Consider the following 27886-nt stretch of genomic DNA (forward strand, 5'->3'; position numbering starts at 1 on the left):
GATTGGTGGAGGCGGCCTCGTACATTTGTCAACCTGGGCGAGTCTATTTAAAGCCTGCATTTTGCCGCCAGTGGCTTCTCGCCGCCTCTCGCCTCTCGCTCCCGCGCCCCTCCAGCCGCAGAAGCGCCAGCATGTCCGACAAGCTGCCCTACAAAGTTGGTAAGGGAGCCTCGTTGCATCTTTTTGTGGGTTTTGATTGCTCTCTGTGCCTGCAGAGAGCGAGCGAGCGAGCGAGCGAGAAAACTAGCGTGCTCCCGGTTTTCATCGGGGGTGGCTGGGCCTGGAATGGTGCGTTTTCTGCCATGTTTTCCCCTCTCTCTTTTCTTCGTCGTGATGTTTTATAGGCAAATGATTTTTTTTGCACCGTTTTCATTGTTCTCGCTCCACTCCCGCAACCATTTTTTAAAAAAGTAGAATTTGCAAATAATAATGATGAAGCTAAATGTTATCCCCCCTAGCCCAGTTCTGGTGTGCAGCGAGGGATTATTTTTTTCTCTCCTTCCCGTAGTCCAAAATGGACTTTGGCTTAGCTAGGCTAGCGTGTAATTTCTGAGCAAACTCCATGTGGGCTCAGGAGAAAGGTCTGCTTCTGGGAAATGTAGTCCCTCTGATCATTCGGCAGAAGGTTTGTTTCTTGGTCGTGGAGCCGCGAGGACTGCATTTCCCAGAATGCTCTCGGGGACCATGCTGTCAAGCCGTCGCTGCTGCTTCCCTGCGTTAAGCACGCTGCAGGTTTCTATGAATCGCCCCTGCTTAGGGAGAAGCCTGGCTATTTTGAAATACGTGGGTAGATCCGTCAGAGATAGAAGGGATTTTTGGAAATGGGGAAAAAAAGCCCACCCCGTTTCTCCAGTCGCGTACAATAAAATGTTTCGCAACGTCATAATCTGCTACCTTTGCAGAAGGAGATTAAAACTAGGGCAGAGGCTTAAAGGGAAAGTTGTGCAATAGTATGACTACGTCAGAATATCAGGCTCTGATATACGTTAAGAAGATCCGCCCCCCCACACACATATTTTTAGTTTGGGCTTTCCCCATCTTGGCCTCTTCTAGAGATGCTTAGTGTATGTTCTGAAGACAGCTGAAACAATGATCCACAGGCAGAAGGCCTGTCATGTGCTTAAATGAGAACTGAAAAATGAAGCTATTGTTGTACAGTGGTACCTCGGGTTACATACACTTCAGGTTACATACGGTTCAGGTTACAGACTCCACTAACCCAGAAATAGTGCTTCAGGTTAAGAACTTTGCTTCAGGATGAGAACAGAAATTGTGCTACGGCAGCAGCAGGAGGCCCCATTAGCTAAAGTGGTGCTTCAGGTTAAGAACAGTTTCAGGTTAAGTACGGCCCTCTGGAACGAATTAAGTACTTAACCCGAGGTACCACTGTACTGAGAAAATGTGCAAAAAATATCTAGGTTTCACCATGCAAATCAATGGGATTCACTGTAGCGGGTCACCAAAAGATCTTGCTACTCAGTTACAAGAACCTGACGTGTGCTAAAGTTAGCTATCTTATGCCAAAGTGTGAAGATCTTAAAATTGCCCTTTCTCTATTTTCCATTCAAGTATTGAAGTATCTGAAGTTTGGGTAGGGCAGGGGGGAAAACAAGACATCTCAGTTCTATTCAAGGTTAATGCTGGCATCCCAGTTACGCATTAAGCGGTTTGCATCAGCACTTTTGTTTCTCTGCCACTTCAAAGGCTTCATGTCACTTACCTGATGCAACATTTGTCAGTCTTTTCTGTGTTCATTCCCACAAGAGTCTCTCATAAGATTATGACACACAATGTAGTTAGGTAAGGTAAAAGGTAAAGGACCCCTGGATGGTTAAGTCCACTCAAAGGCGACTAAGGGGTGCGGCGCTCATCTCGCTTCAGGCCTAGAGAGCCAGCATTTGTCCACAGACAGTTTTCTGGGACATGTGGGCAGCATGACTAAACCCCTTCTGTTGCAACGGAACACTGTGAGGGAAGCCAGAGCGCACGGAAATGACATTTACCTTCCCGCTGCAGCGGTACTTATTTATCTACTTGCACTGGTATGCTTTTGAACTGCTAGGTTGGCAAAAGCTGGGGCAGAGCAACAGGAGCTCACTCTGTTGTGGGGATTCGAACTGCCAACCTTCCAATCAGTCAGGACCCCACTTTTTTTGGCCTTTGATTTGTGCCTTGGTCTAACAGAAACGGGCACAGACAGAAGCCTCTGAACTACAAAGGGCAGCAAATGCTGCTGAGAAGACAAAATTATTTAGGTTAATGAAATACTAGCAAGTGCTTTCAGAAGACAACAAAGGTATTAACAGTGCCAAATCCTGCCTAAGGTTCTTTGATATGTTGTGATGAAATAGTGCCCAGTGGGATGGGTCAAAGTCGCAGATCATAGTGGGGCTGAAATGTGTCCGCTGCCTTCCCCGACCCTCACCACCTACTCAAACCTTTGTTTCCTTAACATTTGGCTGCCCATTTATTCAACCACCTTGGTGAAGTTTTGGCTTATGGTTGCCAGTTCTACTTACTGAATTATAGTTACTAGAAATCACTGCAAAGTGTGCTTGCCCTACTATACCATGGGGTTTATTTTGGGGTTTTTTTGTTATAGCCCTCCCATCTTTTAGCTCTACCATCTGATTCAGCAACTTGCTAATGTTGTCAAATTTATAGGGTTCTGTGAAGCCCTTCAATAGCGCTTCTGCAGGAGGAAAAGTTGACATTGCCATGCACATTCTTTTAAGGGTTTGTGGGTGGCACTGTGGGTTAAACCACTGAGCCTTTTGGGCTTGCCGATCAGAAGGTCGGTGGATCGGATCCCTGCGACGGGGTGAGCTCCCGTTGCTCGGTCCCTGCTCCTGCCAACCTAGCAGTTTGAAAGCACATCAAAGTGCAAGTAGATAAATAGGTACGGCTCCGGCGGGATGGTAAACGGCGTTTCCGTGTGCTGCTCTGGTTCGCCAGAAGCAGCTTAGTCATGCTGGCCACATGACCCGGAAGCTGTATGCCAGCTCCCTTGGCCAATAAAGCGAGATGAGCGCCGCAACCCCAGAGTCATCCGCGACTGGACATAATGGTCAGGGGTCCCTTTACCTTTTATGTCTCCTTAGAACTAAGTCCCACTGATTCCAGTGGGGCTTCTTCCCAGGTCTGCAGCTTTACTAGATCTAGATCAGAGGTCCTTCTAGCTAGTATTCTGTTTCCAGCAATAGCCAGGCGGGTGCCTCTACGAAGATAACAGGCAGGATACCTTGAACTTGGACAGTAGACAGAACCAAAGGAAGTAGATGTGCACTCAAGATCTTTGCAGAAAAGAAATATGTGGGGTAACTTTATGAGATCTTACTAGCAGTGCACATATTCTTCTGTTCACTCTTTTGGAACATGTAGGCAGCAAGGTGTTTTAGTGCTGCAGATCTATAAGGTCATGGCCACACAGAATGACAGTAAAATGTATGCCCACCAGTGTCAATGATGGATGTATCATACTACCTTTAGCTTTTTTAGGAGCCAGCTTTTATTGTGGATGTTTGCACCTGAAAGGCTTTAAAATGGGATCTTGTTCATATATTTTATGAGATTTCTCTGAATATTTGTTTCCTGTGCTCTGCTGGCTGGCTGTACCCTTCTTTTAAAAAAAGATTTTTAAAGATCTAAGTGCTTGGCAAATGCGTTTTCCTGTACTTTCTGCAAGATTAGCATGTGGTGTAATACAAGCTAAGTGGTGCTGTGTCATAAAGGTTTAATGTACCAGTGTTTGGAAAATGAAAGCTATATTTAGTTGCAAAGAACTTATGGTTGGGGTTTATCTTGCTCTTAGTTCTTTTAGAGCTGACAAATGCCCTCAGTCTTAAATGTATTCCTTGCAGAATGTTGCAGTTCCATGGAATGGTTCTCCCTCGGCCCTTATTCCAGAAGCACCTTGCTTCAAAGACTTTACAGAAGAAATTGCCTGGAAATGATTTCTTGTAACTTAGAGAACATTACACCTAAATCGGATTACCTGTATATTATTTTTTATTTTATTTTTTGTAAAACAGAGGTAGAATTTTATAAATCTCTTAGCATAGTATAACACAGTGTATGCATAAGCTCTTAACCAAAAGGTTTCAAGAGAAAATGAACACTACTGCTCCTCTCTCCCAGCTGCTGCCAAATGTCTCTCTTGATAGCTTCATAGCAGTTGTGCTGCTGCTGCTAGTGGAGAACCTGAATGAACTACAGTTTCATGAATGCCTGTTCCAACCACCTGTTGCTCCTTATGCTTATAGCTGACATCAGCCTTGCAGAATGGGGTCGCAAGGCCCTTGAAATTGCTGAGAATGAGATGCCAGGGTTGATGAAGATGCGGGAGATGTACTCTGCAGCAAAGCCGCTGAAAGGTGCTCGGATTGCTGGTTGCCTACACATGACTGTTCAGACTGCAATTCTGATTGAAACTCTGGTGGCGCTGGGTGCGGAGGTAAGCATGTTTTGGATTCCTTCTTTAAGGAAGAGAGAGAAAGAAGGAACCTCATTGTTGTTGGCTAAAGTGGAACAAAATGGCCCAGACAGTATTTGTTCAATATTTTTAAGAGAAATGGCAGAATAAAAAACAAAACAAAACACTTCAACAAAAAATTAACTTGTGTTTTCCTTAGTAAAGAGGACTACTGAGCCATACCAAATGGAGCATTTTCATGCATCGCGTTTAAGTAAAGCCACAGACTTTGAACACAGGTCTTTCGTAGGCATGGTTAGCCATTAAGTGTCAAAGTATAGTTGGAGTTGTGTAGCTGTTGAATAAATAGCCAGTGCAAGAGCCAGATCAGTACTGTGGCATGTGGTTTTTTAAAAAAGCTTTTCGCCCCTCCTGCAGCTCCAATCCCACTTTTGGGCTTCTTCTGCCCTGGCTATTTGTTAAACAAAAAAACAGGTGGACCAATCTGGCAGCCTCTAGATGTTGATTGGCTTCAGTTCCCATCATTCTTGATGTTAGGCATGCTGGCTGAGGTGAGTGAAAGTTGGAGTATGACAACTGGAGGGCACCAGGTTAGGGAAGGCTGAGCTAGGCAATATCGAACTATGTGGAAGTCACTTGGAGTTTGTTCCTGATCATGCTTCAGAGCAGTCATAGTTGGCACTGAGGAAGCACATTGGGGAGTACCTCATTAGAGCAGCAGCGCTGGCTGTAGGGATTTAGACCTGCTGTTGTTTTTCTGGTGTAATGGAAGTTCCATCTCCCATAAGGATTCTAGCAGTGGTAAGAATAGATTTTCTCCTCACCTGAAGTGTAGGTTGAGAGCCAGCAGTAGAGACCCAGTGTGGTGTAGCGGTTAAGAGTGGGAGACTCGTAATCTGGTGAACCGGGTTCGTGTCTCCGCTCCTCCACATGCAGCTGCTGGGTGACCTTGGGCCAGTCACACTTCTCTGAAGTCTCTCAGCCCCACTCACCTCACAGAGTGTTTGTTGTGGGGGAGGAAGGGAAAGGAGAATGTTAGCCGCTTTGAGACTCCTTCGGGTAGTGATAAAGTGGAATATCAAATCCAAACTCTTCTTCTCATTAGACACATTGAAATTGAAGACGTTGCGGTCATTGATTCCAATAGGTCTGCTATGAGTTTGACTTTGAATACCACCTGCAGTTTGCTGGGGGATTGCATGTGATCCTGAATTCTGTTCACCTGCAACCCAGTTTGCACACAGGTATATTTAGATGCCAACTTCCCAGCATTGCTGTCATGTTGTTGACTGCCCACCCAACCCATGAAGAAGCAAATCCGAAAAAGGACATAGAATTCAATTTCATATCGGGTTAATAAAATCTTGATTGGACCTTGAAAGGGGGGGGGGGACATCCAAAGCTTCAGTTACATCCTGATATTTAGCAGATGCATTTTAGAAAGGTTTTCTTTCGATGCGGGTAATGGTTCCCAAATCTGATTAAGCCTCAATTTGTAAATAATTGTTTCCTGTTTCTTTAAATTGTTTTGCCTTTTAAACGAAACATGCAACAGGGAAGTAAAAAGGGTTTGGACTTGCTTTGTTATCTCTGTAGAGGAAGGTAGGCAAAAACCCCTTATGGTTTCTGGATATATTTTGATTTCTTTTGCAGGTGCAGTGGTCCAGCTGCAATATTTTCTCCACCCAGGATCATGCTGCTGCAGCTATTGCCAAAACCGGGGTTCCTGGTAATATGTTGCTTTGATAACATTTTAACTCTTGTCTGTTTCTTTTGCTCGGTCCAGCCCAATGACTATCAAAGAATGTAGCTTAGAGGGGTGAATTTGCCAGGCTAGCACCAGAGCAGAAGAAATGCGCCTGAGAGTGATTTCTCATTCTGTATGCAGTGCTGACAAGGCAGAATTCTTTTGGTGTATCATCCTAGCAAAGGAAAACTGTTGGTGAGAAATGGCTAAGCAGGCTGCTGCTTATAGTTCATCAAAAAGAATGAAAACGTAGATCGAGGTAGGGAATCTGCAGCCCAGGAACTAAATGCAGCCCTTGGGGCCTCTCCAACTGGCCCTAAGACTCTCCCCACTGCTACACCCCTCACTGACCCAATTCAACCCCCAAGGGTTTTGCCTGGCTGGAGTGCTTCTTGGACTCTGAACATGACTTATTTGCTAGGATGGAGGATAGAGGTGGGGGGGGGGCGTGTGTGTGTGTAGAAACTAGCCTACTGTACAAAGGTAAAATTTACACTCATTGCTTCCCCACTGTTGCCCTGCCTACCACTGGCAAGTGGTATTTGGAAGATTGCTCAGAAGGAAATGCATCCCTACCAGTGAAAAATGTTTCTCACTCTTGATTTAGGTCACAGGCAAAGTTTTTGTGACTTGGGCCAGTTCACGGTCCCGCAGACGCTGAGGTGGGCCAGAGTGTGCGCATGCGCAAGACCATTTCCTGCTCTCCTTCCAGCGTGGAGGAGGCGTGCGCAGCTTCCCATTGGTTGCAGGAGCTTCCTGCAGCCAATGGGAAGCTGGCTAGTGTCGTGGAAGGCGGTTCCCGCTCTGCTCCAGGCCGCTTTAGCGCGGTGCACGAGAGCCAACTGGGCGGGTGGCGGGGGTCCATGGGCCAGTTAAATGACCCCCAGGGGCCGCTTGTGGCCCATGGGCCTTTGGTTGCCGACCCCTGATGTAGGTTATAAGTTGCGGGATTAAAGTAGCTCTCTAAGTACAGAAAGCTTACCCTAAGGAGTACAGTGGTACCTCGGGTTACATATGCTTCAGGTTGCATACGCTTCAGGTTACAGACTCCGCTACCCCAGAAATAGTGCTTCAGGTTAAGAACTTTGCTTCAGGATGAGAACAGAAATTGTGTTTCGGTGGCGTGGCGGCAGCAGGAGGCCCCACTAGCTAAAGTGGTACTTCAGGTTAAGAACAGTTTCAGGTTAAGAACAGACCTCCGGAACGAATTAAGTACTAAACCTGAGGTACCACTGTACCCTTGACGATGCAGTGTTGTGGCTTTGAAGATTGTACATTCTGTTTAGGAGTTCTGCCTCCTGACTATTTGCTTGAATATACTGTATAGTGAGAGCCCCCTGCTCCCTCTTTGAATGATCTCATTGTATGAAGGCTACTTAACTGTTGATATCTGTCACTGAATAGGGGCTTAGGTAAAGTGGTCTGCTGTTTGCTAGTGCTGCATGTTGGACAATAAGAACATGTCAACGTATTTAAGGATATCTTGGGAATTTCAGCAGGTGCATCTTTGCTTACTCTTGCAAGAGAGTGTCAAACTTCACTTGTCCAAATTGCCTCTTCTACAGAACCAAGAAAGGTACAATCCTCTATCCTGGATGGAGACTTATGAGAAATGGTGATATTCCAGCTATCTAGTTGCTCCCTATTTAGTAGTAGGGGCAGCAGCTTTAAAAATAAAAATAAAAATTATGATCCTCCCCAATTCTAATTTGGTTGCTTAAGGCTACAATCCTTAACACACTTTCTAGAAAATAAACCCTACTGATCTCAATGAAACCTTCAAGTAAACATGGTTAGGATTGTACTGCAAGTTAGTAATGACTTAAGTCTCACAGGTTTAAATTGGGATAAAATATGTCTTAGTCTGGGATCTAACCTGCTGATTATGCATCCTATGGGCTTCATTATAGGCCTCAAAATGTGGAAACATGCGTCTAAGCATCACACCAAAACTAGCAAATTCATCGCAGCATAAGTTGGTGAACCAGATTCTAGTCTATAAGAAGTTGTCAGGCCACAATAGAATTGTTTGGTTTTCAAGTTGCTGCAAGACTTTTGTTGTCTTTGCTGCAACAGGCTTAGGCATGGCTGCTAGTCTGGAAGATGTCAAGGCATGTAAGGTATTTTGGAGGATGAATACTCTGCCTGCAGAAGTGTGAGTCTTAAGAGTTGACGTGTGGAGTGAGGAAAGCCAAAGGGATGTCAACAGTGCTCAATAACTGTACACCATTTTCACGGAAAAGCTGAGATCTTCTTTAGTTGAAGATAACATAGCCAATCTGCCCCTACCTCCTTCAAACCTTTCCTCCAAACCACACCTTTTCCCATGAAGCCTTAATCTTCATACCTGCTGATGCTACACCTAAGTAAGTGTTTATGAAATTTAAGCATACGTACTGCCCCTCTCTCTGTTGCCTCCACATTGTCAATTTAGATTGCAAGCTACTCAGGGCATGGACAGTATGGCATGAAGAGCACCAGCGTGTGAATGTATAAGAAACTGATGGGTTCTGATTAAGGTCTTTAATGTGCATGATTAAGCGGTAAACTCTGCTTCCCTGTTCAGATGTAATTATTTTGATTTCCAGTTTATGCAGAGATGAGTTTCTTGTTGCTTCAAGGGAAGATTGCTGATATAACTATCAGGATAGCACATCTTTTCATTTAGCTCTTGAAACTGCATTCAGTTGAGTGTAGCTGACTTGACTATTAACTTAAGTCTTTTAATTACCTTTCTGTTTAATTACCTCTGTGTTTTAATTGCGCCTCTGTTTTGACTTGTGCCTAGTGTTTGCTTGGAAGGGAGAAACAGATGAGGAATACATATGGTGCATTGAGCAGACGCTCTATTTCAAGGATGGGCAGCCCTTGAACATGATTCTTGACGATGGCGGAGACCTCACCAACTTGGTCCACACAAAATATCCACAGCTCTTGAAAGGTAATTGTATGTGGTCTTGCATAAACATTTAAAATATGTAAAGCGCAATGTAAGAATGAAGGAAGTTGCTTTCCCGGTATGCCCCACGGAGAGCCTCAAGGTCCATAAATAGCAACACCCTAGTGGTTCCGGGTCCTAAGGAAGTTAGATTAGCTTCAACCAGAGTCAGGGCCTTTTCAACTCTGGCTCCGGCCTGGTGGAACATCCTGCCTCATGAGACCAGGGCCCTGCAGGGTCTGATTTCTTTCCTCAGGGCCTGTAAGACAGAGTTGTTCTGCCTGGCCTTTGGCTTGGAGCCAATTTGATTCCCTCCCCCTCTTTCTTTTTCCTTTTTCCTTTCTCCTCCTGTGATGAGGCTGCATTTTAATATTTTAATGTTTCAATATTTTAATGTTGTATTTTAATCTTGTTTTTAAGTTGTATTCATTCAACTTGGTTTTTTTTATTGCTTGTTAGCTGCCCTGAGCCCGGCCTTGGCTGGGGAGGGCAGGGTATAAATAAAAATTATTATTATTATTATTATTATTATTATTTATTATTACAGATCCAAACATTGTCCCATCAAGCTCAGTATTGTCTAAACTGGCTGGCAGTGACTCCCCAGGGTTTCAGTCGGGGAACATTGCCAACCCTATCTGGAGGTGAGACCTTCAGCATGCAAAGCACTTACACTACCACTGAGCTGTTGCCCTTCCTCCTTGAAAGTCCCTAGATAGTTCCCTTCCTCTATATCATGCACATCATGCAATGTGATTGAGGAATGCTATCCAGAGGCACTGTGTGCACTGACCTAATTAGCAATTCTTTCCACTTGAAATTGGTAGAAAAGGCTCTACAAATCAGGCCATCATGCATACGGGCCTCCAGGGAGGAAGTCCACATGATACTACTTCAGGTGTATGGTGGGGTGGATGTGTTCATGCTATAGCACCACTGAGTCACTATCTGGGTAAGTATCTGAACTATCTTGGCAAGGAAAGAGGAGCCCTTCCTACACTTGCCTGCTTCTTGTAAGATTTTGCAGACTAGTAACTTCTGGGTGCTTTGTAGCATGGCTGAGTTAATCTGAAGCAAGCCAACGCTATGAACTGTGCTTTGGAGCAGACTTGTTTCAACAATTCATAGTTAAACCTACCCACAGTTTGTCTAGGTTTGGATGCTTCAGCAAGCTGCAGTTAATCTAAAACAGAAGTGAAAAGTTCCAAACCTTCTCTTCTTCAATGCTCCTGAGGCACACAAGGAGGTGTGAGTCCCTTCCAGTAGCAATAAACAATGTAAAAACATTGTCTATTAAGCCATTACTTTAATAGATGAATTACTAAAGAAATGAAACTCTGACAAAAACATGCTGGCTAAATTGAGCAAGACTGGATACTGTACTCATTATCTGCTAAGCAGAGAATTCAGTGTTTCTGGGTACCCCCACTCACCCTCCTGCCAGTATAACTTGCACATGCTTTCTGCCTTCATGCCTTAACCTACAGAAACCTGTAAGAATAAATGCTGAGATTCTCAAAATATGAGGCAGCCTACCTACCCAGTTTCTGTGATTGTACAGCGGTATAGCAGAAGGATTCACCCTTTGGGATTTTAGTCTGGAGGAAACTGCCTTGTTAGATCAAAATCAATGGATCTTCTTATCTGTATATTTTAGTTACAGTACTTTAAGTGCCGCTGCCGTGGACTTTTTGTGTTTGTGCTAAGGGGCAGAAGCTTTTGGAAACACCAGTCAGACAACATACAGCCAGGAAGTTGCTTGCGTCAAATGGTTGTGCGCTGCGTTTTAGTACCTTTATGAAATCCACCCTCCTGTGTTATTTTCCTTGAAAGAAGAGGCATGTGCTAACTTTGCATATATAAAGTTACGTAAGGAACAAGGTGTTACGTAAGGAACAAGGTGAACATATCAAGACGACACAGCGATTCTTCAAACAGCTCTTGTTTATTCACAGGCCAGAACAGAACTGAACTGAAGGGTTCAGCCAGCCTGCTTATATAGAGCTCCAGTACAACATAACTGTAACAATTTTCTAATACTATCCAATCACTGAACGTCACTTTCGATCCCTTATTTGGATAACTATCTACAGTATCCCCCTGCTGGCCCAGGGTGAGAACTTCAGTACATAACACAAGGCATGGTTAAGATTAAATCAGCATTATTACCAAGCCCCAAGAAGTTACTAGCCTGCAAAATCTTATGAGGAAGTTGAACAAGCATGATAGTAAAAAAGAAGAAGAGGTTGCAGGCTAGAATTGCAACTATGCCTTTTGCACTTTCCTCTTCTCCTGCCACCCTGCCTGCCTTCCCTCTTCTTCCCACTCAACACCAAGCCATAGAGCAGAAGTGGGCGCCTCCCCCCCCACTTTTAAACATTTTCCTACACACAGTGCCACCTGAGCAAGCCCCACCCTCTGCCCAGATTGTTTTGGGGCCTGTGCAGAGTTTGCATGCAATGGAGAAGAGAGCAGAATTGTCTCTAGTTAGCCTCTTATGGATTTTTAAGCCCTGTTGGCAGGATGTAAGTTTCAACAAAAGAGAAATTCACATATAGCTAGGCAGATTTTTTTAAAAGGTGAAAAACGAGTAGCCGTGAGCACTACTGAAAAGTGATTTTTGCAAAAGGCCCACTAGAGGGGGGCATTGCACTTTACACTGCGTTGGGAGCTGAATTCCCCCACCCACTTTGAGGGTAACAAAGTAAAAACATGCTGGAAAATATTTTAAAGTAATATCTGTTTCAACAGAGCAGGGACCATATGACTGTTGGCTAAAGGGCAAAATTCTCCCCATCACATGTCACGGAATGATTAGGGTCCATCCATAGATTTGTCTCTTCATGTAATCTGCTACTGATTGGCTGCATGTGACCATACTGTGCTCCTCTCTCCATCTCATGATCTGCTGCCAATTCCCATTATTTAATAAGACACCAGTGTTTTCTACATTTATATTATTAGATTCATATGCTCCTGCCCTTCAACCTTAAGAGTTCTGAAAGCAGCCTCTCAAACATCTTGAAGGATGCTGATTCATTCCAATCCAGTTTCAGGCCTGGGCTTGGCTTGGAAAGAACCTTAGTCCCACGCTGGCGGATGGCTTAAGCCATGGAATGGATTTGGTGTGCGACCCTGTTAGTTTGCCTGGATCTCAAAGTGACTTCCCGTGTCAGTGAATATAGTGTTTCTCTAGGTTTCCTGGTAGGATTGGCTAAGAAGCAGCGTTTCCAAAGAAAGAGGAGAGGGAATTTTAGACACACAGGGAGACACATTTAAATTTCCCTTGATTAATTGTTATTAATTTAAGACTGTTTTATACCACTTAATACTTGCACTCGTGTATGTGTGTACACTGAGAGAAAGATAACATATACCATATACTCTATCTTTTCTATTTGCGGGTGTTGATGATGAGACCAGGAAGCATTAGGATGCTTCTGGCATGTCCCCATAATTCCTCCTCTCTGGCCATTCTGACATTTGTTGGGTCATTGGAGAGAAGTGGATGACATTGAGGAAGTCCCTGGGATTGCACACAAGGGGAGGAATTCAACATTGTGCTCTTCCAGTGTTCCATCAGCAGAAGCATTTCATCTTGTCAGAAGGAATTATCCTCCTCTTCACTCTGTGTACTGTTCTAGGGTTTCTCTTGACCTCCCCAAGCCAATTTTGGGGAGCCTGATGGGGGGGGGGGTGAATCCCTGTTGCTAAAGCAGAAATCATTGCACAGGGCTTCTGTTGATGGGACTCATTAGGTGAATCCCACCCTAAGTCTTTTTGTTCATTTCTTTTGATCTCACTCCTCATTCCGCCCCCAGCAGTCTCAGACAACTCGGCTGCTCATGATGCTAATGGAAGGTGCTTTGTTAGTTTAGTCTCTTAAAAACCTTAAGCTCGTTTTCCCTCCTTCTCTGTCTATTGAAGATTATATCTGTTCTTTTAAGGTCCCTTTCAGATGCCAATCTTCATCCAGCCACTAGATGGTATTTATGGTCTCTCTCATTTCGAAGGATCCAAGTGTTTGTGTCTTACATTAATCCTGCCAATATAGGTGAAGATACTCTCTGACCTCTGAAGGACTACCTGGTTTTTCTCAAACATCGTGATCCTTGATGGCGAGCATTGCTTGCAGATGGAAATAATCTATTCAATGCAACTCATCCACTAAAATGCCAACAGGACTGCACTTCCGTGGGCGTTTTCTTTGCCTAGACCAACCAGCCTCTTCCTTTCCACTTCTCTGAGGCCCTCTCCTCTGTTTGGTTTAATCCATGGGTTGCTAGTGCAGTACCTGTGGGCTTATCCATTCAGTAGAAAACATTCTTGTTAAATGAGTTTCATACATTTTCTGTCACTGACCCCCCCCCCAATCTCTTGGAGACACTTGTGGAATTGGCAGTAATTCCTGTTTTTTCATTTGCACATGAAGCTGCGCATTAACCTTTGTAGTAGTCATTTTGTTATTTTTAGTAAGCGCCATGTTGTAAATCTTTGTTTTTGTTAATGAGCTGCAGAAATTTTAAGGTTACAGGCGATTTCAGACTTGGCATCTCCCCTGCAAGAAACAGGTGGGAAAGTCTTTCTGGGAGGCCTGGGCCATCTCAGTTATGCATGCATGCATCCCGGCCCTTCACCTCCTTCTGCAACTGTAATTGGATAACTACCAGCTGCCTTTTCCAGAAACAAATACTTAAGCATGACTGTGTTATAAACAACTTAAAGAGCCATTAGGGGAGGGTAGCATTTTTATGCAATACTATCCACTGGCCACTTTCTGTTCTGCTAGGCTGCATTCATATGACTTTTCCCTAACTGTTAAGTTCCCGTATTATATTTGAGCTTTCATGCCATGTAAAAGTCAATTCTGGAACTATAGTACAGGTTTAGTGCTTATTTCCATTTTACTTGCTTCCAGAAGACATCCATTTGCAAATAATATGGAAATGGGTGCTAAACTTGTACTATATTCCACTATAGTTCCAGAAGTGGCTGTTACATTGCAAGAAAGCTCAAATATAATACAGGAACCTAGCAGTCAGGAAAATGTTGTGGAAGTAGAATAATGGCCATTTGAATGCAGCCTTATTAATCTGCTGTATTGCATCATAGGATTCTTTTCAGAAAAGCAGTTCACTGAACATTGCCTCTCCTGTTCTGCTGGCCTTGTGTCACAAGTCCTAGTTTCATCCTGATTTGTTCCTTTCCCCTCTGTTTTGGTCCTTCCACCTTGTGAAGTAGGGAGGGATGTCAAGCTACATAATGAGACTCATACTGCAAGCATGGAAAATCTAGTGGTTCTTCAGATGCTGTTGGATGACTGTCAGCATGGCCAGTTGTAGTCCAGCCACATGGAGGTCCACAGGTCCCCCCCAACCAAAGTCCAGGACTACCATGTCAACTGACAGTGGGTCTCTAAGGTCTCATGCAGAGGTCTTTCCCAGCCATGCCACCTAAGGTCATATTGAACTGGAAATGCTAGAGGAATGAATTGCCCCAGTGAGGCTGCCCTTTCAGCTGTGTTGTGAAAGCCTGTTGTCAAAATATTATTGTATATGAGTTCGGATACAGTGGTTCATGTTCTTAGCATTCAGATATAAACCTAGAATACTTTAGACTCGACCTTGTATGAAGAAGGTTCCTACTACTAGAGATGTCCTCCTAAGAGGACTACGAAAGATGGCTGCTTAGTGTTGGTTGAAATCTAGAGATCTCTGCTTGCAGCATATTGTAAACACAGTTGGATTCTTCCTTGCAGGAATCAAAGGAATATCTGAGGAAACCACCACTGGGGTCCATAATCTATATAAAATGCATGCCAAAGGGACCCTGAAGGTGCCAGCTATCAATGTTAATGACTCTGTCACCAAGGTAAGGTCACTAAACTCTTCTGTGTTGTCTCTCCTTCCATAGCTGATGACTATGGATTTGTTCTTCCTTGTGTCTCATTTTTCCTCTTGAGCCTTCACCTGCCATCTGAAATTATAAGAGTCCAGTAATGATTTTACTCTGATGAGCTGCTTGTCCACAGAACAACTCATCATAATTACTGATTTGTGATGGTGCTGATCTTTTGCTTTGGGAAGCAGTGGTGGCAATGCCTTCTGAGGTGTGTGCTTCAGAGAGGGCATCTGAGCAGTAAGCTAGTAAGTCATTCCCCACAGAAGGTTTTTTTGGGGAAAGATGCATAGATTTCCTTTGAAGCTATAAGCTTTTGCATTCAAGCTAAATTGCAGCGGGGGGCACCCTTCTTAACATCCGTCAACACTTCCAACAACTTTCTTCTCTAGGTTCCTGCAGCATTTGTGTCTAAAATATAGTTTGGATGCAAAATATCAAAGGCTTCTGTGAAGAAACTGCCTTTCTTTTGCCACCCCTGAAAGTTGACACTTTGCAACAGGAAGACTTCAGTGGCAGAATTATGGATAGTAGAAGTTGGGTTTAAACATGCTGATTTATGGAAACTGATGAAACCTGGATGCATTTAGCCTACCTCTAGCATTCTGATGTGCTTGCTTCATGCTGCGATCATCTTTGGAAATTGCTTCAGTTTCTCAAATTCTGCTTTCCTCCCTAGAGTAAATTTGACAACCTCTATGGCTGCCGGGAATCCCTCATCGATGGCATTAAGCGTGCCACAGATGTCATGATTGCAGGGAAAGTGGCTGTTGTGGCAGGCTATGGTGATGTTGGCAAAGGTTGTGCACAAGCCCTGAGAAACTTTGGTGCTAGGGTCATCATCACAGAAATTGATCCAATCAATGCACTGCAGGCAGCCATGGAAGGTGAGAATTGAAGGACCGTTTGCTCAAGTGAGTCATTGTTCTTGGTGAATCCAGCTAAGACATATGTGGCATAGGCCCATTAGAATGAATGGGAGTCCCAAATCTGGGGTCCATGCTTTAGGTTATGTTGTTTTAACCCTACGTATGCCACCCTAACTGCTATGGGAAAAGGGTCGGGATGATACAGCTGTGATAGATACAGTGGTACCTCTAGATGCAAATAGGATTCGTTCCAGAGCCCCATTTGCATCTAGAAGCAAACATAACCCATATCTGCGCGTGCGCGGGTCATGTTTCAGCGCTTCTGCAAATCCATGTGACGTCATTTTGAGTGTCTGGATGTGCAAGCGGCAAAACCCGGAAGTAACACACTCCGTTACTTCCAGGTTGCTGCGGAGCGCAACTCGAATGTGCTCATCTCGAAGCACATTCAACCCGAGGTATTACTGTACTTAAGAGCTGCCAAAACAGGAGACATATACTTTGTTTATGGATGCGGATGGCGCTGTGGTCTAAACCACTGAGCCTCTTGGGCTTGCCAATCAGAAGGTCGGCGGTTCGAATCCCCGCAATGGGGTGAGCTCCTGTTGCTCGGTCCCAGCTCCTGCCCACCTAGCAGTTCAAAAGCACATCAAAGTGCAAGTAGATAAATAGGTACCTCTCCAGCAGGAAGGTAAACGGTGTTTGTTTGCGTGCATTGCTCTGGTTTCGGTGTTCCGCTGCACCAGAAGCAGCTTAGTCATGCTGGCCACATGACCCAGAAAAACTGTCTGCGGACAAACGCCAGCTCCCTCAGCCTGTAAAGTGAGATCAGGAGTCCTTTACCTTTTTACACCTTGTTTAAGGCAACCATCCCCCATGGTCTAATAGTGAAAGAGAACAGATACATTCTGGATCAGAAAAGGCAAGATGGAAGGTAGGTCACCTGTTGATCTACAGGGCCTTTTTGTACATTACACAGGGGAAGCCAGAATCTCTTTCCCTCTTTCAGTCTTATAATAAGCATTTTTGCTGCATTCATTTTTTCACGTTTGTAGGTGTATGTGTAAAACTCTAATGTGTAAGGTGTGAAGAGGCCCACAGTTACAGTTCAATGTATCCTTTCCCTTCTCCTTATTTCCAGGTTATGAAGTTACAACAATGGAAGAAGCTTGCAAAGAGGGCAACATATTTGTTACCACCACTGGATGCTCAGAAATTGTGCATGGGAGGTACTGTATACGTTTTAGCTAGTGACTGTTATCCCTGTGTGTGTTGGGAAACAGGGATTGTGGAAGATGGTATTGCAGATATTACTATTCCACAGCTTGGAAAAATAGGGTGAATAAAAACTGACTCCTCAGAATAAAAATTGTCCAAACCATAAATATTGTTCCAAACTTTTGCTAACAGAACTTTCTTCAAACAGACACAAAACAAATAAGTGATACATTCAAATGGTTGCATAAAATCATGTGCTTATCGAAGCACAAGTTCAGCTTCTTATAAATATAAAATACTATTTATAATTGGAGCTGACAAACAGAGCTCTGTCTCTCCTACAGACTCCATCAGCCTGCATTCTAGCCTGAGGCTGTTTTCTCTCCAGGAGAGACATAAGCATGTCTTTCCTTTATAGGTGCTGAGGAACAAAGGACTCCCTCAAAATGGCGATTTGCAACTCAATACCTTACTCATGTGATCTAAGGTTAAGCACCACATGGTCCTCAAGCAGCTCTCTAGTTATATCAATGGAAAGACAATGTTCCCTTTAGCAATACACATACAGAGTCATTTTCTATTCAATGTACAATTAAGCAACACATGGTTCATTGAAGCAGCTTTTGTGATGGTCTTGCTATTATCTTGCTCCCAATGTCATCTTCTGCCCATGGAACACAATTAAAATGGCGTACCCCTCTAGAATTTGTGTTCTGCAGATATAGGTCTATTAACTTCTATCAGCCCTATCAGCATGGCAAAGGATGATAGGAGTTGTAGTCTAAGAGCTCCTGGGGGGCAGAATACTGACTGTACCAGAGCCCGTTCAGCTGTTAAAACAATTTAATCTGGCCAGGCCCCAGTTCTTCTGGATATCTCTGGAGTATTTTGGTTCATAGAAGATATAACAGCATGTGGAGTTTAAATCTGCATTCCATCCTTTCTATTCTTGATTCTGCGACAGGGACAGAGAATCTGTGATACTCCAGAGGTTGTTGAGATTCAAATTCCCATTATCCCCAGCCAGCATGGCCAATAGCAAGGGATAATGGAAGTCGGATTCAAACAACATCTTGAGGGCTGCAGTTTCCCCATCCCTGTTCTATAATAAGCCTGTAACCAAATCTGCTGAACCCTACTAACTGATTGGTAGCTGATTATGAACCAGAACAGAGCTGAGAATTTTACTGCTTTCACAGGCTGCAAGGAGGTAATTGGGTCAGGCCGTGACAACCAAAGTAGATGGGCTTTGCAGTAGATTGTAGCAAGATTAGCAAAGGTGCATTAGAATGTAATGGTGGAGTTAGACCATCTTCCCAGTTCCATTTTTAATATGCTGGATTTCGGATGCTTTCTGTTGGGAGTGACAGGAAAGCACAAAAGTGCCTCCTAGTGTGACGTGGGCAGCTGAAAAAATAAGTGAAATTCTTGGGACTTGTATTGGTCTGGTCTGGACCAGTACTTGGGTCGAGGGAACGCATAAGACATCCGCTTTTGCCAGCTTGGTGCCTTCTAGACCACAACTCCATCAAGCAAAGTCAGGTTGCTGAAGGCTACCTTACATCCTTGTCGTTTTCAGCAGATCTTTTTAGCTATGTAGCATCTGGTGGTCAAAGGACTTAGTTACTGGGATGAGACCCTTCCCAACTGTGATCTGTGGCCATCTTCAAGCAGTGTTCAGTTCCTTGGGTGCAGGACACAATGAATTACCTTCTCCACAAAGAGCTGTTTTTCTCCCCCTTCCAGGCATTTTGAGCACATGAAAGATGATGCCATCATATGCAACATTGGACACTTCGATGTGGAAATTGATGTGAAGTGGCTAAATGAGAACAGCGTGAAAACTGTGAACATTAAACCCCAGGTGAGTGAGAGCTAACTTAGAACACAAAAGATCCCATCTTCATGGAACTCATTCTTGGGAGGATAAAGTGCCATGGGGAGAGTGTGGCGGCTACTCCAGAATTAGAGAAGGGGACCGCATCTTTTGACAGCTTGTTTCTGGTGAACACTGCCGTGTGACCAAAGACAAGAAAGTACCTTATTTTCACAAGGGCTGGGCATGTACAGAGACTTTTAGCAGAATGCGCAGTTGGGTTGCAGTGCCAAGGCACATATTGTGGGTTTGTGCAGATCACCGGAGAGCTTTACACAAGTATGGTTCTCAAACAAGCTGAACTCTCTGTTGGCTATTTGCAGATTAGTTGCGCTGCAGAAGGCATGCTGGGGAGACCACACATTACAAGGAACGCAAAAATAACTTTTGCTAGGTTTTAATAAAAACAAAAACTCCTTTTACACTAAATATGTCAATAAGCATAACCCATCCCCCAGGGTACTGAGAGAGCTAGGTGCTGCTCTTTATATACTGTACCCAACAGCTTAAGTAACATAACTTAACAGCACCTGCTATACTGCTTCACAGCTGTAAAACTAGGTCACATTATTTGCTCTGGCCCTTAAAGAAATACACATCTTGTGGAACAATAATGAACCTTCAAATTTAAAGAATACTCTCTTCTACCCCCTTATCACCACAGGGGAGATAGGCAGCATTACACAGTTGCTGATCTAAATCGTTAAAAGTTACAGGCTGGGTTGAGGACCTCAGGCTCCAGGTGTTGAATGCCCAGATCACCCCCCCCCCAGTCTGCTTTGTACCCTCCTTGGGTGTTTTTCTTGGGCTGGAATATGTCTTTGAACTCTGATCATGCCTGTTGCTTGCTTGAATAGAGTTAGGTTTGTGTATAGAAGCTACCTTACTCTACAAAGGTAAAATTTAAAATTCACGGCTGGGCCTATTTTGTCTCAAGACCTGCCTACCACAGACATGTGGCCCATAAATGGATGATCAGAAGGGAATGTGACTCTGTCCCTGTTTTGGACCAATTCTGGGAGCCAGAAGGCATTAGTTATAGGAGGGAATGTAAAAAGCAGCAATTATAGCTTTGGAACTATGGAAATTTATTTCTTTTCACTGACAAAAAACTGTGAATAACATTTTAGAACCTTGCGAGTTCAGGCAGACACTTTTTGAGACAGAAGGGAGAGATGTCTAACATATTTTGTTACACACATAAAGTATAATGAGGTTATCCCTGTTTCTGGTCAAACACTAGAAACTCATGGTGTACTTTTAAATTAATTTATATACTGCTTAATGTCAAAGTAGACTTCTGAGCAGCTTAGACGTATAAAACCAATTACACGAAGTTCCATAATTAAAATCTACAATTAGATTGGAAGATTAAAATATAAACATTGAAAAATAAAATCATGTTATAGAAGAAACCCATTAAATGCGCACGCGTGCACGCATGCGCACGCACACACACACACACAAATTAAAACAGGAGACTCGGGTCCCTGGCAGGTACCTTTCTCAGACACTTCTCTGAAACCAGACCTAGAGGCTGGAATGGCTCAATTGCCCATCCTGAATGCATAACAGGATGAAAGGTGAAGTTTTGTTCCTCTTGCACTCTTCAGGCTGATGTTGTTAATCTGCACACCTTCAGTAAAATGACCTCAGCCTTTTAGGATTAGACATGGTCCCATTTTAACTGCTTTGGCAGGCCTGGCTTGTATTAAATGTATATTAGAAACCAGCCTGGCAAAACTCTCACTTTGTGCCGCAACCGCTCTGGGTTGTGTCATGATTTTCTACCACAGATCTGCAGTCATGGTTAGTGTATCCTGTCAATGGCAAGTCCACATTTCCCTCTTGCCCCTTTCCTTGTGTGTTCAGCTACTGGTTTCCATTTACTCAAAGGTGGCTGGAGGCCTGGAGCTTTTCAGAAACACATTGTCATCCTTTCTTTTTCTTTTCTGAAGGGAATATATGGAACATTTTTCCAAGGCAATGTGCTAACTAGTTCTGAAATATTCCAGGTGCTGAGAATATGATACATCTTTTAGCGTGGCAACATCAGAAAACACTCCTTCCACATCGTGCCATCTAACATAAAAAACAACCCCCCCTTTCTTAAAAGCCACAGTATGCAACCTAAGCAAAAATACTTGTTATCAGAAGAGTAATTGGATCTGAGCGTGAGGCATATGGGATTGGAACCATCATAATGGAATTCCTAAGGAAAGACCTTATTCTGTTAGAACCAGGCTTTTGAGTGATCTCCTTCAAAGATAACCTCTGCAAACTGTTTTCAACTCCCTTTTCATGCGTGCACATGCACATTTTACTGAAGCATAGGCTGCTAGTCATCAAGAACATTTATACTGAGGTTTTTTTTTGACATTGAATCCAACACATCCATATGTGTGTTGCTGACGGGACATTCCAGATGGAGTCTAGACAGGTGGTTCTCTTTATTGTATCAGCTAACCCTTAAGAGCCAGATAAGCACGTTCTCCTAGGATGTGTGCATACCTGTGTGTGTGTATGCATATATTATTATTATTTATTTCATATATTTATTATATTAGCACCCTCAAACCTCATGTTGCTTGGGAATTCTAAGGGCGGCATCCAGTGAGGTACTTCTGCTAGTGCTATGGTTTCCGCTTTTGCAACTCAACTCCTGTCCCCTTCCCCATTTCTGCCCTGGAAGGTTGGGGTAACTTGCAGAAGACATTTAGCGGGGCACGCTAGGAGAGGAAGGGGAAGTTAGCATATTACATCAATCCTGCACTGGCTGCCAATTAGTTTCTAGGCTCATTTCAAACTGCTGGTTTTGACCTATAATACCTCAAGGACCACATCTCCCTATATGAACCTACCTAGACCCTGCAATCATCCTCTGAGGCCCTAAACGAGAGGTCTGGAGGGTGGCAACCCAAGAATGGCCTTTTTTCGTGCTGACTCCCTGTTTGTGGAATGCTCTCCCCAGGGAGGCACAACCCAGCGTAAATTACATACAAATACATAAAACAAAGGTACAATGAGCAATTTTCTTTTACAATGAAATAAGCATAGTTTTGTACCATTTATGATAGATCTTTATTTAATAGGGTAAATTGTAAATCAAGAGACACAATATAACCTGTCATCTGTTCAGTTTTGATCAAAAAACATTCTCCCCAGAACTCTTGTATATATTTATATGACCACATCATGTGAAAATAATTTCCTTGTTCTTCACATTTACTATTTCTCATTTTTTTGGTATATTTTTAATTAGTTCCAGCATGGTATACCATCTGCTCATAATTTTAAAAGAAATGTCTCTAGTAGACACACTTACATAGATGCACTGTGGTTCCAAATATCTCCTTAGTCCTCTGCTCTCACCTCTTTATCCAGTCTTCCTCCCAATTCTGCATATTCTCCATTTTAGCATTCAGCAAACATGGAACCTTGATGTATCAGTTTTTGCCCCATTTCTCATGAATCATCAGCTGATAATTCTTCCCTTTTCTCCAGCTTACAAACTTCACCTGAACCCAATATGCTTAAAATACCAAACTCTTCTCCCTCTCCACCCAGCCTTTGGACCAGCCTTCTCGAGTCTTGCACAACTAAAGGGCTCTGTCACCCAAGGAAATACACTTTTAAAAAAGAATTGGATGCTTTGTGGTTTGGAACATGATGGGGAAATGCCCTGAAAGTATGGACTGGGTGAATGAGTAATGGGAAGACATATAAAGACCCCTCAAGCAAATCTGGATGGATGCTTATTGTCAAATAATGACCCTGCAAACAAATAGGAATGAATAAAGAGGATCAATAAAGACCTGATATAAATCTAACCTCTGTGTTAGCAAATTGAGATGAATGTTCAATTAAGCAGGTCATCTGGAGGGTCCCTAAACCTGTATTTTCTAGTACATTTCGACGCATAAATGGGAATCCTCACTTGCCTTCTCTAGTGCTGCCGTACTGCTTCTTAAGTGCAATATCCGGTCCAGAGTGTCTGGTGCAAGCTCTTAAAAAGATGAATACCTCATGATCGTCATGAGTGCTGTGTGTTCCTTTCCAATGAGAGAATCATCTTTCTTTCACTTTCTAGGGCAGGAGCTTAAGTATTGTTTCTCTCTGTTGTGCCTATGCCTCTGGAGGTTTGAATAGGGCTCTGTGGGTTTCCTCAATCACCCATTCATCATAGCCTAGTTCTAGTCAGGATTGAATTAATCTGTTAATTTGCAAAAGGCAAACTGGTTTCATTGAGGATAGTTTGCAGACTGGATATTCAGTGCCCAGATAGCTGTGGCTCTTTTGCTTCCTTTGGTTGTGTCAGCTCCTAGACCTTTTTTCTCCCTCCATCTCTTTCCTGCAGTTTTGGTTTTCTTGTTTCACTGGAAAATGGCAGCTGCTGACATTGAGGCTGTTGCCTCATAACACCATGACTTGAAATGTCTGTTGTCCACAGGATCAACAGACATCCAAAGGATGAATACCTTCTACAGCACTCAATTGCGGCACAAAATACTGTTGTACTTCATTGGCCACAGATTATTATTTTTTCACTGGATCTGTGAAAAGTCCCATGTAGCCCCATACATGGGGGTGGGGAGTAGTGCCTTCCTTTTTAGTACACAACCTGCTGTGAAAAAGCTTCTGCTTTGTCATGTAGGGCAATCCTTATGCATGCTAAATTCCACGGTGTTCAGTAGTGCACAAATCAAGAAAGCACATATACAGTGGTACCTCGGGTTACATACGCTTCAGGTTACAGGACGCTAACCCAGAAACAGTACCTTGGGTTAAGAAGTTTGCTTCAGGATGAGAACAGAAATCGTGCAGCAGCGGCGCAACAGCAGCAGGAGGTCCCATTAGGTAAAGTGGTGCTTCAGGTTAAGAACAGTTTCATATTAAGAATGGACCTCCGGAACGAATTAAGTACTTAACCTGAGGTACCGCTGTAAAGATGATGGCCTTGATTCCTTTAATCTGGAGTTTGTTGTTCTCAACCAAGAGAGATTTGGCAGACTGGTGCATTCTGAAAAGCCAATTGTCTAGGAACTTTACTGCCACTTAACAAGGGACATGGTTCTTAGCATTTGTTGGGTTACATTTTAATATACTGATTGTGTAGATAATACAGTGAAGAAGACTGGAGAAGGGCTGTAGCTTGGGGTCAACCATCGACTCTGCATTCAGGAGGTTCCGGGTTCAGTCCCTGACATTTCCAGATAGGGTTGGGGATGCCTGCTGCCTGAAAGCCCAGAGAACCATTGCCAGTCTGTAGAGCCTACACTGTCTGGCAGTGGCTCTTCAGGGTTTCAGGCAACTAGATGGGGGCTTCCAGTGTTCTTTCATATCAGGATCACTTAATCATTTTCTGCCTGTTCTGCAGTGGTTGATGAACTAAGGATTAAAGCTTTTGATCCCAAGGTTTTTACCGCCCCGCCCCCAGATGCTATCCTCTTCCTCCTCATGTGCATCAGTGAGAGCCAATGTGGTGTAGTGGTTAAGAGCGGTAGTCTTGTTATCTGGTGAACCGGGTTCGGGTCTCCGCTCCTCCACATGCAGCTGCTGGGTGACCTTGAGCTAGTCACACCTCTTTGAAGTCTCTCAGCCCCACTCACATCACAGAGTGTTTGTTGTGGGGGAGGAAGGGAAAGGAGAATGTTAGCCGCTTTTGGACTCCTTCAGGTAGTGATAAAGCGGGATATCAAATCCAAACTCTTCTTCTTCATCATTCCCCATACCTGGCAGCCTAGCAGAGCTTTGTAATAATGCCTCTGTGTCTTTCCCTGACTCACTCCTTAGCTCTCACTGGGTCTTTTTTTTCTATTCAGGTGGACCGCTACACGCTAAAAAATGGCCGCCACATCATACTTCTAGCAGAAGGCCGGCTGGTGAACTTGGGGTGTGCCATGGGCCACCCCAGCTTTGTTATGAGCAACTCCTTCACCAACCAGGTTCTGGCACAGATAGAGCTCTGGACACATCCTGACAAGTACGCAGTAGGAGTCCATATTCTCCCAAAGAAGGTGAGTGTTCAGAATTAGGTCCTGTGTTTCTTTGGATGAAAGTGGTATAAAAGTAGTTTTTGTTGGGGGGGGAGGAGGAGATAAGCTGACTTGAGACTCTGGAAAGCTGCTGCCAGTCAGAGTAGACTGATGAAAGGTCTGCGCTGACTGAAGGCAGCTTCCTATGCCCCTTGATTTGAATGTCAGTGAGTTTATGGCTGTGATATGGTTTGAACTAGGGATTCCCCAGCCCTCAGGTCCTTGCAACAACTGCTCTTAATTGTGCAATGTAATGATTGCCATCAATGCTTCCTCCAGCTGTTGTTGGACCTTGGCTCCCATCATTTTGGACCATCGACCATAATAGCATGGAATGATGGGAGTGCCATATTGGCTACCCCTAGTCTAGAAAAGCCTCATACTTTGTACAGTATCAACGAGCTAACCTGTGCGCTAGATCGTGCTTTGAATATGTTTTCAACTTCTGCAAAGAATACTTCTTTATACAGATTAATCTTGTGTGCCACGGGTCAAGAACCATTGCTCAAGGGTCTTGTGAGTTTTATTTTCTGCTTTGGTGTTGCCTTGCATTCCTGGAAAACATCAATTTGTCCCCAAACCCTTGCTTTTCAAAGGAGTTGGTGCACAGAAGTGTTTCATATGTAATCAAAGGAGAAATGGGAGTTTGTCCTCATTCTTTGTTGTTCCTTCTGGAGCCCAGTTGTAGCTTGTTCTTTTGTATAGGCATGATGGATAAAGGGGAATATACAACTGCTGGAACATCTGAGCAAAGGCAGTCACAATCTGTTCCTAATTGTCCAAGTGTCCATCCTGTCTTTGTCCTTTTTGCCATTTTATTTCCCTGGGTTTATCCTTAATTATGAGTGAATTATTAATTATCAGTGAATTTCTTTGTTCTGAAAGAGGATGCGGGTTTGAGAGATGTAATAAATTACTAAAAACAAAAAGAGTTGTCTGGCCTCAATTTTCTAAAACAAGCCTGTGATTTTGACAAGATGGTAGTTGTTTGGTGCTTGGCCTAGGCTTAGTCGTCTTTTCCGTTTAGACTAGTCCCCTAGGAAATATGAGTCCCAAATAAATCTTGCTGTTGAGGACGCTTCCCCGATGAACCTGGAGTCACTATGTGCCACCATTACAACAATCTTGGGGTGCTGAAGAAAATTTTGGCAATTGCACAGTGTGCACAGCCTTGGCTCATTGCCTGTCCTTGCCAGGGGGTGGGGCCATATGCCTCATTGGGTGTGTGGGTGTTTGTATGCTGCTGCCAGTCAATGTAAGCAATATGGAGCTAAATGGACCTATAAGGTAAAGGGACCCCTGACCATTAGGTCCAGTCGTGACCGACTCTGGGATTGCGGCACTCATCTCGCTTTACTGGCCAAGGGAGCTGGCGTTTATCCGCAGACAGCTTCCGGGTCATGTGGCCAGCATGACCAAGCCGCTTCTGGCAAACCAGAGCAGCGCACGGAAACGCCGTTTACCTTCCCACCGGAGTGGTACTTGCACGTGACGTGCTTTCGAACTGCTAGGTTGGCAGGAGCAGGGACCGAGCAACGGGAGCTCACCCGGTCGCGGGGATTCAAACCACCGACCTTCTGATCGACAAGTCCTAGGCTCTGTGGTTTAACCCACAGCGCCACCCACGTCCCTAAATGGACCTATAGTCTGATGCAAAATAAGGCAGAATCCTCAGCTCCATAGTAGTACAGCTTAGTCTTTTATATCCTTTAAACTATTCCCTCCCCTTTCTTTCTTTCAGCTGGATGAAGCTGTGGCTGCTGCTCACCTGGATAAACTTGGCGTGAAGCTAACAAAGCTGACCGATAAGCAGGCGAAGTACCTCGGAATACCCAAAGACGGCCCCTTCAAACCAGATCATTACAGATACTGAGCAGCTAACAGGGCCCCAAAGATCAAGACACAGGGACGTAAATCTTTCAAAGTACTTGCTTCCCTGCTGGGATTCAGCAGACTGCTCCACCCCAGTCACTTTTTATATAAGCATTTAATAGCGGTTCTACATTGTCACATTTTGCTCTCCCCACTCACATCTCAGCCCATATTTCTTTTTTAGTGTGAAGTCCCCATGACTTTCCCCAAGCATTTTTTTCTCAAACAACTGTGCAGCCGGCTCCTCAGCAGAGCGGTTGCCATGCTGGAAGGTCTATGAGGAGTCTGCAAATTCACTTATCTTCAAGTCTGTGTTTCCAGGGGCGGCTCCTTTGCATCTTCAGGTACCTGGAGTGATCCTTCCCTAGCGGTTGTAAAGTACAGGCCACACTGCACAGCAGACATTTTACCTAGCTGCTACATCATGCCTAGATAACTGGAACTTGGCTGGGGTTGACCTGAAACAAAAATGCAGGATTTGCTTGCATCTGCTCACTGGATCTCTCGGATCACAGATGCTGGTCCAGATCTAGCTTTTGGGCAATGTAACATGATCCCACTTTGCATATATAGTCTCCGTAGTAAGAAAGGACCTGAATGTGTCCAGAGAGGCAACATCTAGAAGCAATTTCTTTTGTGTGTAACAAAATTATAAGCCTGGAGCCAGGGGTTGGGGCAGCCAGTTCTCCAAAGATGCCAGTGGTGAATATCTACTTGGGCCTAATTTTTGAATCTTGTGCCTGTCATAGTGTCTTAAAACAAGTTTTCTTAATAAAATCTGCAATGGTTGCCTTGTTTTTCTTTATGATATTGCTATCATTTCACATTGTCATCTTAAACATTCACCTATTTAAGGCCACTTTTAAGCAGACGACTTTGTCAATATTCTGTGAATATATAGGGTTGCATCCAGAGTATAACCATTGGAATCAATTGATTTTTTTGTTAGTGATGTAATGTCCACTAATTTCAGTGAGTCTGCTCTGGTTATGACATAGGCT

At 43.9% G+C, this 27886-nt stretch overlaps 1 protein-coding gene across 1 annotated transcript; it reads left to right on the plus strand.

The window, feature by feature from the left end:
* On the plus strand, window positions 1-27690 carry AHCY (adenosylhomocysteinase). The gene is made up of 10 exons (XM_081916962.1): window positions 1-159; window positions 4263-4453; window positions 6086-6161; window positions 8968-9120; window positions 14876-14988; window positions 15695-15902; window positions 17026-17113; window positions 18849-18966; window positions 24801-24995; window positions 26755-27690. The coding sequence occupies exons 1-10, from the start codon at window positions 132-134 to the stop codon at window positions 26884-26886; spliced, it is 1302 nt and encodes a 433-aa protein (XP_081773088.1). The 5' UTR covers window positions 1-131; the 3' UTR covers window positions 26887-27690.
* Window positions 27691-27886: the final 196 nt, after the last annotated feature.

This window comes from Podarcis melisellensis (assembly GCF_964234715.1).
Source record: "Podarcis melisellensis genome assembly, chromosome: 6".
NCBI classification, from domain to species: Eukaryota; Metazoa; Chordata; class Lepidosauria; order Squamata; family Lacertidae; genus Podarcis; species Podarcis melisellensis.

Bases quoted from the DNA above. Each gene is read 5' to 3' on its own strand.
- AHCY (XM_081916962.1), top strand. From the start codon at position 132: ATGTCCGACAAGCTGCCCTACAAAGTTG. The intron at 14,989-15,694 runs GTAAGGTCACTA...TTTCCTCCCTAG, and splicing joins TTAATGACTCTGTCACCAAG to AGTAAATTTGACAACCTCTA. The intron at 18,967-24,800 runs GTGAGTGAGAGC...TTTTCTATTCAG, and splicing joins CTGTGAACATTAAACCCCAG to GTGGACCGCTACACGCTAAA.